General features: G+C 31.7%; 3 protein-coding genes across 5 annotated transcripts; 1 reads left to right on the plus strand and 2 right to left on the minus strand.

Annotated features, from left to right (window-relative positions):
• Window positions 1–524: 524 nt before the first annotated feature.
• On the plus strand, window positions 525–4414 carry RABC2A (RAB GTPase homolog C2A). Of its 3 annotated transcripts, none has more exons than XM_011078994.3 (6): window positions 525–1027; window positions 1822–1857; window positions 2031–2096; window positions 2578–2699; window positions 3453–3581; window positions 3963–4414. In XM_011078994.3, the coding sequence occupies exons 1-6, from the start codon at window positions 889–891 to the stop codon at window positions 4071–4073; spliced, it is 603 nt and encodes a 200-aa protein (XP_011077296.1). In that variant the 5' UTR covers window positions 525–888; the 3' UTR covers window positions 4074–4414. The 3 variants fall into 3 exon arrangements, with proteins under 3 accessions (XP_011077296.1, XP_011077297.1, XP_011077295.1); XM_011078993.3 differs by having other exon boundaries at window positions 528–1027; window positions 1822–1890; XM_011078995.3 differs by lacking the exon at window positions 1822–1857 and having other exon boundaries at window positions 526–1027.
• A 416-nt stretch (window positions 4415–4830) lies between these two features.
• On the minus strand, window positions 4831–6952 carry LOC105161345 (Ankyrin repeat family protein). Its single transcript, XM_011078996.3, has 6 exons — window positions 6670–6952; window positions 5790–5881; window positions 5618–5696; window positions 5435–5529; window positions 5238–5333; window positions 4831–5165 (listed from the first exon to the last, which is right to left on the minus strand). Exons 1-6 carry the CDS (start codon window positions 6848–6850, stop codon window positions 5085–5087), a joined length of 624 nt encoding a protein of 207 aa, XP_011077298.1. The 5' UTR covers window positions 6851–6952; the 3' UTR covers window positions 4831–5084.
• Window positions 6953–10590: 3638 nt separating this feature from the next.
• Window positions 10591–11721, minus strand: LOC105161346 (C2H2-type zinc finger family protein). Its single transcript, XM_011078997.3, has one exon. The coding sequence runs from the start codon at window positions 11570–11572 to the stop codon at window positions 10769–10771; it is 804 nt and encodes a 267-aa protein (XP_011077299.1). The 5' UTR covers window positions 11573–11721; the 3' UTR covers window positions 10591–10768.
• Window positions 11722–15710: the final 3989 nt, after the last annotated feature.

Here is a 15710-nt window from a genome sequence, read left to right on the forward strand (position 1 = left end):
GTCACATCAATTTTTTGTGAAATAAAAATACCTTTAATGAGAAAGTAACTTAGTTTTAAAATTTACATTAATTGATAAATTATTATTATTATTTTTATTAATATAATATATTAATTTATATTTTTTTACTTTTATTAATAATATATTTTAAAATTTAAAAAATTATATATTATATACATATAATAACAACTTGCCAGAATTAGTATCCTACAACTCAGGAGAATCTGTTTCTCAATTTTCAAGTTGACTGCTCCCATAAAAAGTTATGGTCAAAAGCTCAAGTTGCAATCATAAGATGCCTCAACATTTTTCTCCAAACAATTCCGAAAACAGAAAAAAGTGGTTATCTTTTTCAACTTTCCAGAGAATACACACAAGTCAGATATGGGCCCATGAAAACTCGTGTCCACCACAATAGCATAAGAAGGCCCACCAAAAGAGCCCAATCCATGAATGACATCTGACGCCACTCACATTCGCCCTCAACAGTATCAATCAACACACAACAAAACCACACGTTGCATTGAGTTTCGCGCACACACACACGCTCTCTCTCTCTCAGCATTATGTATAGATAACATACACAGACACAGATATCAGATATCAGATATCAGATACAGATACAGTGTGCTTGTATGGAGAGAGAGAGAGAGGAAGTTTGTGTTGTGACGGAATATAAAACCAAAAAGCTTCTGCACTGTACGTCTTTTCATCTGCTTGCCTCTTTTGAGTTGTGTGTCTCTCTCTCTCTCTCTCTTATTAATTAGACATTGTCACTGTATAGTTGGTGAGCAGATACAGAAAGGAACATACATATAGATATACGTATATATATAGAGAGAGAGATCATTTGGTAGTTGTTAGAGAGAGAAAGCGTGAGAGTTTTGGATGGGGACGTCGGGGCAGGGGCAGAGCAACTACGATCTGTCGTTTAAGATCTTGCTCATCGGAGATTCAGCTGTCGGCAAGAGCAGCTTACTCGTCAGTTTCATCTCTAACGTAGTTGACGATCTTGCCCCTACCATTGGTATGCTACTTTGCTTGTAATCGTGTTGCAAACTGTGATTTGGATTTTTTATTCTGAAGCTGGAGCGGAAGTTTGAGCTCTGTTTGAAGTTATGATCTCGAGCTTCAAATACTTTTGATATGAGCTGATAGATTTAAGTATGAAAATGCTAATTTAACTTATTTGTGGATTTATTGGAGAACCGTATTCAATAATCGATCCGAGTTTGATTGTGCTAGGACAAGAATTCTCTTATGAGTTCTTTAATTACTTCACTTGTATACAGTAGGAGGAGGTATTGTTGCTATTTTGATCGAATGATAAGTATATGCCTGTGAAGTTTCCGTTGTGGATTTGAATACGCATGTGATTCCTTTGCCCAATCTCCCATCATCTTTTGTTTTCTCTATCAATTCTTCCAGTATAGTTGATTAACTATGTAACATGATTCTTATTAATTACTTCTTCGGAAGAGCTTTATCTGCGGTGACGTTTCAGCTTCTGGCAAATACAAATAAAAATTGCTAGCTGAGTATATGATGTACGAATCTCCTGAGACAGCCATTTTTTCAAGTTATAGTTCAATATCTCAACTATTATATGAAAGGCACCTAAGAAGTTGTTCACTTGCTTTAATGTCTTTTAGCTCAATGGATATATTGATTGCTTCTGTTACACAATACTTCCTAGTTTCAATTTTTAGTTTATAATATTTCATTATTTTCTATCGTATCCTTTCAGGTTTCTGAAATGTTTAATCGACAAGCAATGTGTTCTTTTTACATTTGTCTCCCTCTTTATTATTCAATTACTAGGTGTTGACTTTAAGATAAAGCTGCTCGCAGTTGGAGGTAAAAGACTAAAGCTTACAATTTGGGACACAGGCACGAACTTTAATCTTCACTGTTTTTGTCCCCTTGAATAGGAACTGAGGAATTCTAGTTGTCCTTATTAAGCTTGAGGAATATGTAGGATGTTTTATAAGTTCTTCTAGGTAATGGTGAATTTCTGATGTTGTTTGCAGCTGGACAAGAGAGGTTCAGGACGTTGACAAGCTCATATTATAGAGGTGCCCAGGGGATCGTTCTCGGTAAACCCATGACACAAGAAGAAGTCACTTATCTTGCTGAACTGTCTTCTGTAGATCAGTACTTAAAATAGTTGATAGATCTTACCAGAATATTGCCTTTAACCATGGAAAACAGTTGGTTAGAAGTAACAAAAGTTCATTTCCCTTGATCATGAAATTCACATTAGGATTCTACTTCAATCATTTTTGACCCATTTGGAAATTCTTAACACTTATAGTTTGGTTGGAGCATGCAGAAATCACAACTAGAACAAGTAAGCACTAACTTCATCACTTTCCACCTGTATCAAGCCAAATTAATATTAAACATTTGAACTAAAAAGAAATGAACTAGGTGAAAAGAATTGACATTAATTTCAACCTACTACTTTTTCCCAATGAATGAAGTTCTTAATCATTTTACTGACATTTTATTGAAAAATAAACATCTAGCTTTAACGTCTGCTGGTGTTCATCGGTCAACTTTCTGTATGATCTGCAGTTTATGATGTGACAAAGAGAGATACTTTCACAAACTTATCTGATGTGTGGGCGAAAGAACTGGAATTATACTCAACCAATCAGGATTGCATTAGGATGCTCGTTGGAAATAAAGTTGATAGAGTAAGTTCTAGTCGCCCTTTCTTTCTTCCTTCACCATTTCCATTGCTTGCAAAATCTGATCAGGACCACCAACTTTTGTGAAACATGATAATGTCAATATATGTTGTTTTCATCTCTTCCCTGTAGCTAGTGGTAATGATGCATTACATTACATTCTAGGAAATACACATAGACTGATACTCCGACGCTGGTGTATGACCCGTATAGATATCAATTAACCGAAAGTTAAACAATTGTATACTTTTGGTGGACAGACATCGGTAATTTTCTTCTCCCTTGTTCAAATAGAACACATTCTAACAGGTTCTGTTTTTTCATATTTTGCATATTATCTGTTTGTTGCTAACTGGGCAGTGCAATAGGCAGGTCTTTTTGTTATTTATTATAAAGTATTCTTGGTATTCCTGTTGAACATTATTTAAAGGGACACTTTACTCATTACAACTAAATGGATTGCTCTCAATATTATAATAACTACGATTTAAAAATCATGACAGATCAATACACTCTATTAATGTCGTACAAAACCAACGTGAAAAAATATATTCCAAGATTTATATATTAATATTTTGGCCTTATAAAATAATATCAGATAGCCGTTGTACAGTTATCCACCGTAGTTTTTAACTTTTGGACATAATAATTAATTATGATCATATTTCTTCTGAGTGTTCAGGTGTTACTTAAATCATTTCTGTTTTCATCGTGTTTCTTCATTATCCGATGGTTTTCTCGACATTCCTACTGTTCCAGGAATCTGAACGAGTTGTGAGTAGAGAAGAAGGGATGGCCCTAGCTGAAGAGCTTGGATGTTTATTTCTTGAATGTAGTGCTAAAACCCGAGAAAATGTGGAGCAATGTTTTGAAGAGCTTGCTTTGAAGGTACCAACATTACTTTGTTGCCCTATATTAGGCTCTAATTCATCATAACCGTGAGGCTCTCATATCATCATGTTTTAGACGATGTTATAGCGAAAGCCAATTATACAAGCAGGATCCTACAAATGACGGTTTCAAACTGCAACTTGGTTAAAAACTTTTTAAAAAAAATATTTTTTTTATTCGAGCCGCGGTTAGAAACCGGGACTCGTAATATGAAATTAAATATTAAAATAAATTATATTTATTTTTTATTAATAAAAAAATAATTAACCCTCATATTCCATGTCAAGTTTTATTTCAATTATTTTTACCTTAGCATTCTTGTGTCTCTGGAGCAAGAGAGAATTTATAGCCACATCAACAAAATTACCCTTTTTTCAGATAATGGAAATGCCCAGACTCATTGAAAAAGGTTCGACGGTTTTGAAGAGAAATATCTCAAAACAGAAGCAAGAACATCAGAGACCTCCTACCGGTGGTTGTTGCTCATAATCCCCGTTAGTAGAGGCCAAATGTCAAACTAGACATCACACGCATTCCAATGGAGAGAGAGTTTTCACCTAAATTCATACAATGTGTAAATGATAGTCTATTCCAGTTTTGCCCTGCTTCTGTTATTCTTGAGTTGCCTCAGGTACATGTCCTACCACCGTTTTTGCTGCTGCTGCTTCCAGTAAAATCTGAATGCTCGTGTAAAGTTTGTTTCTTGTTCCTGTATTTTATTGAGAATCCACCTAAATTCTTAGAAAAATGCTAGGTGTTTTTTTCCTCACCTAATTGTTATTATACTGTGTTATCTGCTTATCAAAGTCAAGATTTTTCTGTTTGTTACATCAGCGGATAACGAAGTACCAGCTCTTTCTGAAAGCTGCATCCATTTGCCAGTTAGGAGTATGCTATCACACCATGCTAATATCCAAAGTCCTCATGCCGCGCGACCTCATCTCATCAAAATGAGTTCAGACCACTACTCCAAAGTGAATGCAATCTATAGTTCCCTGTAGGGAAAACAAGCAAATCTGATTTTCACTAGAATCAAATCCACCTGCTTACATGAGCCCATGCCCATATAATCTTCTGTTTCCCCCAACAAGAAAAACCTTTGACCAAATTAAAGATTTCATCCAGGAGAACCATTAAGCAACATCCCATACATAGTCAAAGGAACAAAAGAAGGTTGTCGTGCATGTGTTTTAACATTACGGCTCAGCAAAAGCAACAACGCAAACATAAATGTGAAACAAAGGGATAATTGATGAAACTTGAGAGCAGCTAGCCATGAATAAAGATGAGTTGAATTCTAAACTAGGAGTTCCCTCTGAGCAGTATCCTAATAATGCATACATCACTCAGTGTTACAGATAGGAAACCAATTCACATATAATTTATATTTTACTTGGCTGCACTTAAAGTCATTAACAAGGATTATCCTTCAAATTTTTACCTACCAAAAGGAGCAACCAGCAACAATTGGGCAACGGCCCAAGTCTTCCAGATGACAGACTAATTACTAGATACAGCAGCCATAGCCTCTTCAAGTATTCTCCTAGCTTCAGTTCCGGGATCAGCGAGTTCAGTTGGAGTCTGCAAGTACAATTCATCAAGTAACTTGTGATAGTTGATAAACAGAAACTCATGCAGTACTCACTCACATACCTTTCCATATATATTTGTCCTAGTTGGAGAAGCTCCATGAGCAAGCAACAGTCTTATGACATTGCCATATTCACCTCTCGCAGCATGGTGAAGAGGCTAAAAGATGCACCAAAAAGTTCTCAAATTATGCAACTAACTCTGGTTAAAACATTCTAGAACATTGGATATCCAAATCATCCATGACAGGGTAGACTCACCGTGTCTCCTTCTGTATCAACAGTTTCTAGCATTCTCTTCACACGCTCTGGATCACTAGCACGGCTAATGATAAGTTGCGCTATCTGTGTATAACCTACAAGTGGTTCCAAGAATATAAAGCAGACAAGTAAGATCCTAGAAAACAAGATTCTGGTAGGAAGATGGGAAGCTGATAAACCCACCTCCTGCACAAGCATCATGCAATGGGATGCCTCCATCTTCGTCCTTCGCCTCCAAGTCAGCTCCTCTTTCCAACAAAAACTGCATAAAATTATAAATTCATATGAGTAACAAATTTATGACATCAACATCAACAAGTCAATATGACAACAGGTAGTTAAGAGATAATCTGACCTGGACACAGGGTAAATGTCCATAAAGACATGTCAGATGAAGAAGAGTGTCCCCATCTTCCATTGGTTCGTCAATATTTCCATTGAAACTTTCTGGATTTATCCATAAATTTTCAACAAGTATTAGCAGACATAATAATAATATTCTGCCATAGGTAAGCATCATGTCTAAAATCACAAAGACAACACCATGGCGTATTAGAACATAGTAAAACAGCTATATAACTTTAATCTGACTGAGAATTTGAAATCACCAATGACTGATTACTATCATTAATCGGATCAGGCCTAGGAATAGTAATTTCAATTTTACCACTTGAAGTTATGTCAAGGTTCTATGACTGAATTTCAAATGCTGTGCTTGCAAAAGGTGCTCTATCAACTTAGCAACATCCTCGCTCATATAGAGCTAAATATGCACACAAATAACCTAGTTTATGCTATGATAATCAGTGCTAAGCAAATGACAGGTAATAAAAGTGGCAAATGTTTACAAAGAAAAATCTAACTACTGGTGCATTTGAATTTTCCAGCACAATTCAAAAATCGTTCAGGATTTTCTCAACCGAGAGTGAAAATTATTAAAGGCAGAAAGACGAGGAAATCAACCAAAACAAAATATATCAAAAATTCAGATCATTTTAACTGTACTCCAGCAAACAGTAAACCAAGCACAAAATCTAAGCATAGGTAAAATGACATGGATAAATAACAAAAATGAAATATTAAAATTTCACTCAATCTACCTAACAATATACATATACTTCGCAAATCCTAAATTCCCTTTCATATTTCCCGAAGATCAATAAGTACAAGCAGTCATTGTCTCGTTGCACGGAAAATCGAACAAAAAGAACAGAATATAACAACTCTGGAGTTACCGAGGGCTAGGCGGAGGGCGTTGAGGTCGCCGGACTCGGCGGCAGAGACTAGGGGACGGAGATGGAGTGGTATTTCGGAGTGCCCGATATCGTCTTCTTCAGCCAACTCCATACCTTCTTCGTCGAACAGAGCAGCGGCGTCCTCATCTCCACCGTCACGTCGACCGTCTGGCACCGCCATCTCAAACTGATTCGTGTCTTCCTGTAACAGCGGCTTCCTAGTAGCAGCTCTTGTTGCCTAAAACCCAGGGTTTCAACTTTCAACGCTTCTTCACTACCTTCACTTTTCCTTGGTGTTTTAAGTTTTTATTTAAAATTATTTTAATCTTTTGCGTTTATTTCTTAATTTTAGTGTTCTTAAATTTTTAACTTTTATCTTAATTCGATCTCTCTAATCATTTGCAGCGAAAATATGGCCGAAGTTTAATTTTTTGAAGGATAAAATAGTTAATTTTGAGTTTGATTTTATCACTTTAGGCCCTTAAATTGGTAAATTTATTAGATTAATCTTTTTTATATAAAGAAAACTATTTCTTTATATTTTTATATGGTGAATACGATGTAATTATCTCGTATGGAAAATATAAATTTTGAACTCTTGTTAACATAATATTAACATATTGCTTAACTTAAAATAAAATAGTATTTTTTTTATTTTTAAAAGTAACAAAATAAATTAATATTATAAATAAATTTTATAAAATTTATCTAATCTAAAAATATAATTAAAAAATCTAAGTCTATTTTTTAATCCATGTCAAATAAAATTAAATCTTAACAATGTTATTAAATATTAACAAGTACGATTTTATAAAAAAAAATGATCGAATGTACTTTTATTAGATTATTTAATTTAAAAACATATAAAATTAATTGTAAGAGGTTTTTATAAATCTATTTCTATAAAATGTGACTATATATATTTAGAAAACTTTTTAAAACAAATTTTATATATATAAAATCCACCAAAAAAATAAATTAAAAAACATAATCTATCAAAATTCTTGTTCTAAAATTCAAATATTTAATAAATATTGTTATGGTGTAACTTTTTAAGACTTATGTTTAAGACTTGATAAAAAAAATTACCGACTTAAAGTTTTTTCTAATATTTTCATATAAGATAAGTTCTATGAAATTTAGTCAAAATTTAGGTTGTTTTTTAACTACTAAAAAGAGAGATCTTTTATTTAAATTAAGCAATATATTATTATTATGTTCGCAAGAGATCAAAGTTTTCATTATTCACATAAAATAATATAATAAGTTATCTTTTTTCATGTAAAAAAAGAATTAATAAAGAGATAAAATTAATTTATTGGCTATTTTACCCTTCAAATAATCAAAACTTGGCACCATTTTTGCCGGAAAATAGTCAGAGGGATCAAATTGAGATAAAAAGTGAAGTGTAAGGTTAAGGAAATGAACTTGAGGGACTAAAGTGATTCTAAATAAAAATTTAAGGGACCAAATATAATATCTATCCTAATTTTAATTATGAACTGTATTTCAGGTTATTTAATTATTAGAATTTTTAACAAATTTGGATATAAATATGAAAAGACGGTAAATCAAATTTTGGGATTACTTCACACATTTTGAAAAGCCCAATTCAGAAAGGCCCAATAATTTCTACAGGGCCCCACTATCCATATTGTTTTCTTAAAAAAAATTATCATATCAACTTTTAAATATTTAATTCTTTTAATTTATTTTTTTCTCTTAAAATCAGAATAATTCTTTAGTTTTATTATAAAAGAATATCTTTTTATCGAACCAATTTTTGAATATCCAAATTTACCGTTTAATTCATTTATTCCCTTTCCAAACTTTTTTGTTAGATTAGTACTTTCAATATTTTTAACAATGTATCAATTATATTTTTTTTCCTCTTAACTGCTCGTTACTCCATATTTTTCGGTTATCTTCATCACGTTTATTACAATTTATAATTATAATTTATTTTATTTTATAAATTATATTTTTCTTATCATTTCACACTATAATTCTTTTTTACATACTTGATGGACAACATGCTATGATAATTAATTCATGATAAAAAGTACCAAAAAAATAATTTTACTTATTTTTTTTAAACGATTATAATTATACCAGGAATGCTAATCATAACAATTAATATGTATTAATTTTTAATCATAAGGGCATTTTGGTGAGTTCATTATAAAAAATAAATGAAAACTAACAACTTGAGCTAATTATTAGATTGCTGTTAAAATCAGAAAGATATTAATAATTTTTTAAATAATAAAAAGATATTTATAATTATACTAAATTAAAAAAAAAATCATTGTAATTTACCCTATAAAATAATAGGAGAAAAGAATTTGAAGCCGGAATTTGAGGCAACATAGGATAGGAGGGGTGGGAAACTGGCAGCAAAGCATCATGTGTCGTCCATCTCCCTTTCATAGTACCACCTGAATCTGAATGTTCCACCCAAAGTGATCACATGATTAGGTTGTTTAATCCGTGACAGGTGTCAAACTGTCAGCGTTTGATTTGATGCAAGTACACTGATCCATCATCTTATTTTATGCAGTGGATAATGTTATAAACACATTCATATTTAACTTAGTTAAGTGTTTAACATTCTTGCCATGCATCTTCACAGCCTCAACAAAACGGTGGCGTTTGCCTGTCAATTACAAGTACGGACTAGTTGGGGAGAGGAAGCAATATTAGTCATTCCATTAATAATTACTTAATCAGACACAAAAATGAACTTTGATCACTGTTATTAATCAAATCTGCAAACAACACTACGAGTAATTACTCACCTGATACTTATAACCCGGAATTTTAATTTAAATCGAGTTTGATCGAACTTGAGTCAATTATATGATAAGTACAATACATTTATCATGTAACTTGTGTACAATTTAGAAAAAAATAATCAATCACACAAATATAACACATTTAGTTTGATTAGACCCAACCTAATTTTGATAAAAGAAATTTCAAATTTAACAATATTTATAATATAATTAATCAAATTTAATTCGACCAAAAATTTTCTCGCACGAATTTAATTAACAAGTGTTTTATCTCATACTCTATATTACCAATTATGCATGATAAATACATAAATTATTTTCTTGAATATATATTTACGTGGATCATATATATTCAGAATGCATTCATAATGAAATAATAAAATACGACACTCAACATTCAAAATAAAGTAAAATATTAAAATATATATATGTGTATACTAATATAAAAGAAAGATATTTTTCATTCATAAACGACAGTTGTAACATCAATGTACGAATTTTTTTATCGTGTCGACGATAGTACTTTTACTATTATTATTTTATAAATGTAATGTGTTGATGTATATATTTTATTTTTATCTATAATATATTTTAAAATATAAAAAAATATTTATTATATATTGGGCAATTAAGACAACGTATCACAATGACTTATAAATATAAAAAGGAAAAGGGGTAGCTGATGGAATAAGGCATGATGTTATACTTGGCTGAAGGTGGAAGACTGATCAAACCCAAGCCGACTTCGCTGTCATACTCTGGACACGCTATGTCTATATATATAATATAGAGTGAGAGAGAGAGAGAGAGAGAGAGAGAGAGAGAGAGAATTCATTCCAAATGCTTACTTCTTTCAATCAAATAGATGCAACTTTAATTATGTAAGTTAATTGGTGCAGGAGCAAAAATATTACTTTTTTTTTAAATTTATAAAATTAAAATTATAATTTAATTAGGTTATGTGCAAATCACATATAATTTTTTAGTTGAATTGACTAGAAAATGACTCAAATTATCAAAAATTTTAAAATTACAAAACTAAATTACGAAAATCAATTCGTGCAAACAGAAAACGATACCCTTAATTATAAGACTAAAATTGAAACTTTTCCTATACATAAAAGAATAGAAATAATCATGAATTTCTTCTATATATAACATTTTGGTGGAGATACAAAAGAATCAAACCCTAGCTACTAATTAACAATGGCCCTAAAACTAATTAAATATTAAATTCTTGCTGTATGCATGCATGCTCAGATAAATATTAATTCACAAAAGAATTTAAATGAATTTATATCTGTCTAGTAATGGCAATCAACCAATGGGGAAGCAGAGAAAACTATGACTTGTTCTGTTGGTCGGAATGAGAACTTGGATTCTCTGTGATGATCATGATCTTCCGGGGCAGGCAGATTCAGGTCTAACGACAACAGATTCCTCGGCCTCTTCGCTTCTTGAGGCTCCCCGTGGTTGCTCGCTGCCGGCAACGGCCTGTGCCGCCGCATGTGGCCGCCTAAGGCCTGACCGGAGGTGAATTCAGCACCACATATTGAGCACTCATGAACCCTTGTCTTGTTCTTGTTGGGGCTGCTCGGAGTTCTGCTCGGAATTTGAAGAGAGAGAATTGTAGTGTCGTCATGCTCGCCGTCCGATGGAGAACTTTCTTGCTTATGATCTCTTGATGATGAAGCCTTCTTTTCATCTACGGCTATAATTGGCTTAGTGGGTTTCTTGTGACTCGCTCTATGGCCACCCAACGCTTGGAATGACTGGAAACTTTTGTTACACGTCTTGCACTGATAAACCTCCGCTGCCGGGCTCCTGTTAACTGCCGCCGCCTGCTTCTGGTCTCGTCCTTTGGCCAAGAGAATCAAACAGTTGGCCATATCTTCTTCCTCTTCGTCTCTATATAATCGTGCCAGCTCAACCGAATCAGAACTGCCGGCCGAAACCTCACTTACAACACCACCACGAAAACCCACCCCATACTCGGCGGCGGTGGTGGATGAGCTAGTGGCCATGGTTATTCCAAGAGGCGACGGCGTCCTTGGCCGCTTGCTCCTCTTCCCCTTAATCATAACCACTTCTAACTCTTGAGCTTGCATATGTGATAATTTCTCCTTAATTTCTCTCTGCTTCGGACCAACAACAAGTACGAGAAAAATTAAGGAAAGAAAAGGGTGTTCTAAATTTGCACTTCCGACTTACCAAAGTTTGCAAGAATGTGTGTGTGATTAGTAATTGAGCAAGTAGTGAGATATACATACATATATATATAATGTATATATATGGGGTGGGGGGGGGGGGGTTGTTTGTATTGAGAATCGGTTGGCTTTGAAGCAAACCCATTACTTTTTGGGAACGATTCGTTGTGGAGGATTAGAGTGCAAGCCTGGCACCACACAATTTGCGCTACCTTCACCACTCCACTACTTCCCCCCTCTTCTTTTTTTTAATCATAATCACAATATTAATATTAATTAATTATTAGTTTATTTCTTCTTAAATTAGTATTTATTTAATGATTTTTTATCCTTAATTTTGTTCTTCTATCAAATACTAGTACGTAAAGTATTTTCATATATGTTGTGATTTTATCCCACTCTGAATATTTATACTTCACATCAAAAAGTTACTTGTTCGAGCGTCCTGTAATATTTAATTATCTTTAAATATTTTTTTAATTTAAAATTATTAATATATTTAATCAATTTTTTATTAGGACGGACATTTGTGAGTCCTAATTAAGCAGATTCCCAGCAGTAAAGATTGATTAAATTTTGTTAATTAAATGATATGGATTGCAGCAGAGCAGCCCACTAATTACGCCAATGATTAAATTAATTGATGAAATGTTATGGTTTTCACCCCCAATGATTGCATGCAGCTAGTAAAGTACGGAATAATGGCACGTTCCCTTACATGCTATATATATATATATATATATATATATATATTCTATCTATACTAATACGAAAAACAAAAATTCTTTCACATTCACAAATAACGGTTAATGATACATCTGCACTAGTATTTTGTAAAGTCAAAAATATACTTCATGATAAAATAACCAACTTATTCAACTTTTTAAAATTTACATTAATTGATAAATTATTTTTTTTGTTCTTTCTTTTTATTAATATAATGTACTGGTTTATATATTTTACTCTTATTTATATTATATTTTAAAGCGTAAAAAAATAGTTATTATATGCACGTAGGAACAACGTGTCACATCCCCTTTAGAATTATTATACTACCACTATACCAAATTATTATAATACAAAAAAAATACCTTCAATTTTTCAATTCATGTTAAATTAATGACTCAATCAAGTTCCTTTAGAAAATTAATTTCATGCAATTACATGGACTCAAAAATTAAATTTAATCCCATTTTATTTAAGCTTATTGTTAGCTGAAATAACATAATAGTATTTATTTTTACATGTATATATAATCATCATTGTCAATAGAACATATATCATCTAAATTGTCAATTTTTAATTTAATTTGAGAAAAATATGTATTAATAATTAATACATTAAAAATGTTACCAAATAATTTTGCGTGTGGGTTTGTAAGGAAATGGCAAATTTTAATATAAAGAAACGATTATGAATTTCAATAAAATAAAATATTACTAAAAATTATGCTTGCAGACAGTGTGTACCACTATATCTAGTATATAGTACAGAAATTATTCAACCACTTTATTCATTAGTATGACATTTATTACTTTCACGCGACCTCGAACTGATTTAAGTATCGGAGAGTTTTTCCTAGGGACCATTCATCAAATCTACCTATCTTTTCTCTTTTCAAGTCTTCCAGATTTTTTATCTGAACCATCCTTAGAGCGAACTCGATCTCCTATCCGATCAATTTTACAATCGTATAATTATTAGAAAAAAAAAAGGGATTTTAAGTCAAAATAAAGTAGCTGTGGACGATGTTCAAGTGCATGTAAAATGTCAATAGGGTTGACTTAAATTCCATAATCATTACCTTAATTACTATTTAATTGCATCAAATGCCCAACACATGCAATGTTAATAATACCCAAAATTATTCGTAAGGAAAAAAAAAAAATATACGTGCAGTCCAGCACGTATACACACTAAACTGCTAATCATAATTAATGTTGTAATTAAGCAAATATTATTAATCTCAATTAAAGTCTACGTCACTTATTAGTAGTTTAAATACTTAATTAAGACATATATAATTATTAAAAGCGTTCTCATTATATAATAACATATCCATTATTGAATCCCAGATGGAAAATGTAAAAAAATTAAATAAATTAAACATATACAGATTAGAAATAGGGCGGTGGCTGCACAAAGCATCTACACTACAGTACCCGATCAGCAGAGAGATTCTTGGCGTAATTTGGATTATACGTGAAAAATCGGCGAGGAAGAGGAAGGCACGCCACTGTGTGTGTTTGTATTGCCAGCATAAATAAGTAATAATTACACTTAGACCCCTCTTAAAATCTAAAATCATATTTTTCCACAAAAGCTTTTGAAATTCCATTTACACTCCTAAGAGTTCTCTGTTTTGTTAATATTTAGACAAAAAATATTGATGTGAAAAAAAAAACATAAAAAAATTTAATTTATACCCATCATTCAGCATTTTGTATATTTTACAAACAAAAATACCCTAGTAATATTTTAATACTTGTAAGGGGTAAATATAATATATGTAAACTCAAACGGGTATAACTATAATACAATATTTTTTTTCCTTATTGCTATTGGATAAAAAATAATCGTTGATAAATGAAAAAATTAGTTATATTGTCAAAAATTTATACGAAATATTGAATAATGTGTAAAATTAGAAATTTAAGTATTTTTTTTTGCTAAAATCAACATTTTTTGTGGAATCCCTGATAAATTAGGTTCAATTATAAATAAAGAATCTCGAAGGGGGTAAAAGAATAATTTTAAAAAATATATAATTTAATATTTTTAAAGTGATCTAGCTATAATTAACCAAAAATAAAAATCAGTTGTAGTCCGTACGTAAGGCATTTATTTCTATTCTTTACTTTCTTTCTCTTAGGAGGAAAAGTTGCTACAAAGAAACCAAAAAGCATCGTTTTGATTGGTAATTGTGTGTGATGGATTTTGCTTATCTTCTTACTATTGTTATTCTTTTGAACGCTTTTAAGCTCATTTTAGTATCATATATCCATGTAGTAGCATCTCTTATGATCAATACTTCAACTTTTTTATTAATGTACTATATTTTAATATTTGATTTAATTCTAAACACGTAGTGTATCTATAGTTATAATTTTTTAAATATACAAAAAATAATAATATATGTAGGTATATATTAAAGAAAATATGTAGGTAAAAACGTCTCACATTGATTGCAAACGAGATATTTGAACGGCTTATAAGTTTTAAGACCTCATCTCTTAACGAGATATATTTTTCATGACAAGACCGTAAAACTTATATGTTACCTCAGGCGGATAATACCTTGCGCAACGGGACACCGATTGCTAAGTCACACGCCATATTATTTAGCACCATCTATGAGAACAAAGCCATGTGCCCATCCCAAGACCCTCATCTGGAGGGTTGATGATGTAGGCAAGCTCCCACATTGGTTGCAAATGAGGAGCTTGAGCGTTTTATAAGCCTAAAACCTCCTCTCCCTAGCGAGACATTTTTTCATAATAAAATCATAAAAGCATGTCGGTGAAATTATTTCCTTTTTCACAGTAATATATACTTGTCAAATATTTTACCAAACTGCAATATTTTGGACGACATTATAAATAAAAAGCAATAGAACTAACGAATAATGATGCTATTTTTTTTAATATAAAAGTAATATCATAAATAATTCAATTAATTCATGTAATATTAAATTAAAATTGTTAAAATCAGAATAATTTGGGTGATTGATTATTGGAGCTCCACTCTTTGAAATAATGATCAAATCATAAACTAAACTATTTATGCTAAATTTTGAGTTCCAAATTAGTTAACACCACGTTGTACAACATGAACACGTACTGCTACTAAATGTTTTCTAACTGCTCCAATAATATTCTAATTAATAAGCAAAATTGATCATCTCATGTTGACTCCATGACACAACACTGCCCCCCCCCCCCCCCCTCTACATAAATTTTCTTTATTTTTTTTATCTGTTTAATTAAATTTTATCTCAAAATAATTTCTCAAGCTATTCATCTATCTATCTAATTTATCT

The sequence above is a fragment of the Sesamum indicum genome, linkage group LG5, assembly GCF_026168435.1.
Source record: "Sesamum indicum cultivar Baizhima isolate 11 linkage group LG5, ASM2616843v1, whole genome shotgun sequence".
In the NCBI taxonomy this organism is placed as follows: Eukaryota; Viridiplantae; Streptophyta; class Magnoliopsida; order Lamiales; family Pedaliaceae; genus Sesamum; species Sesamum indicum.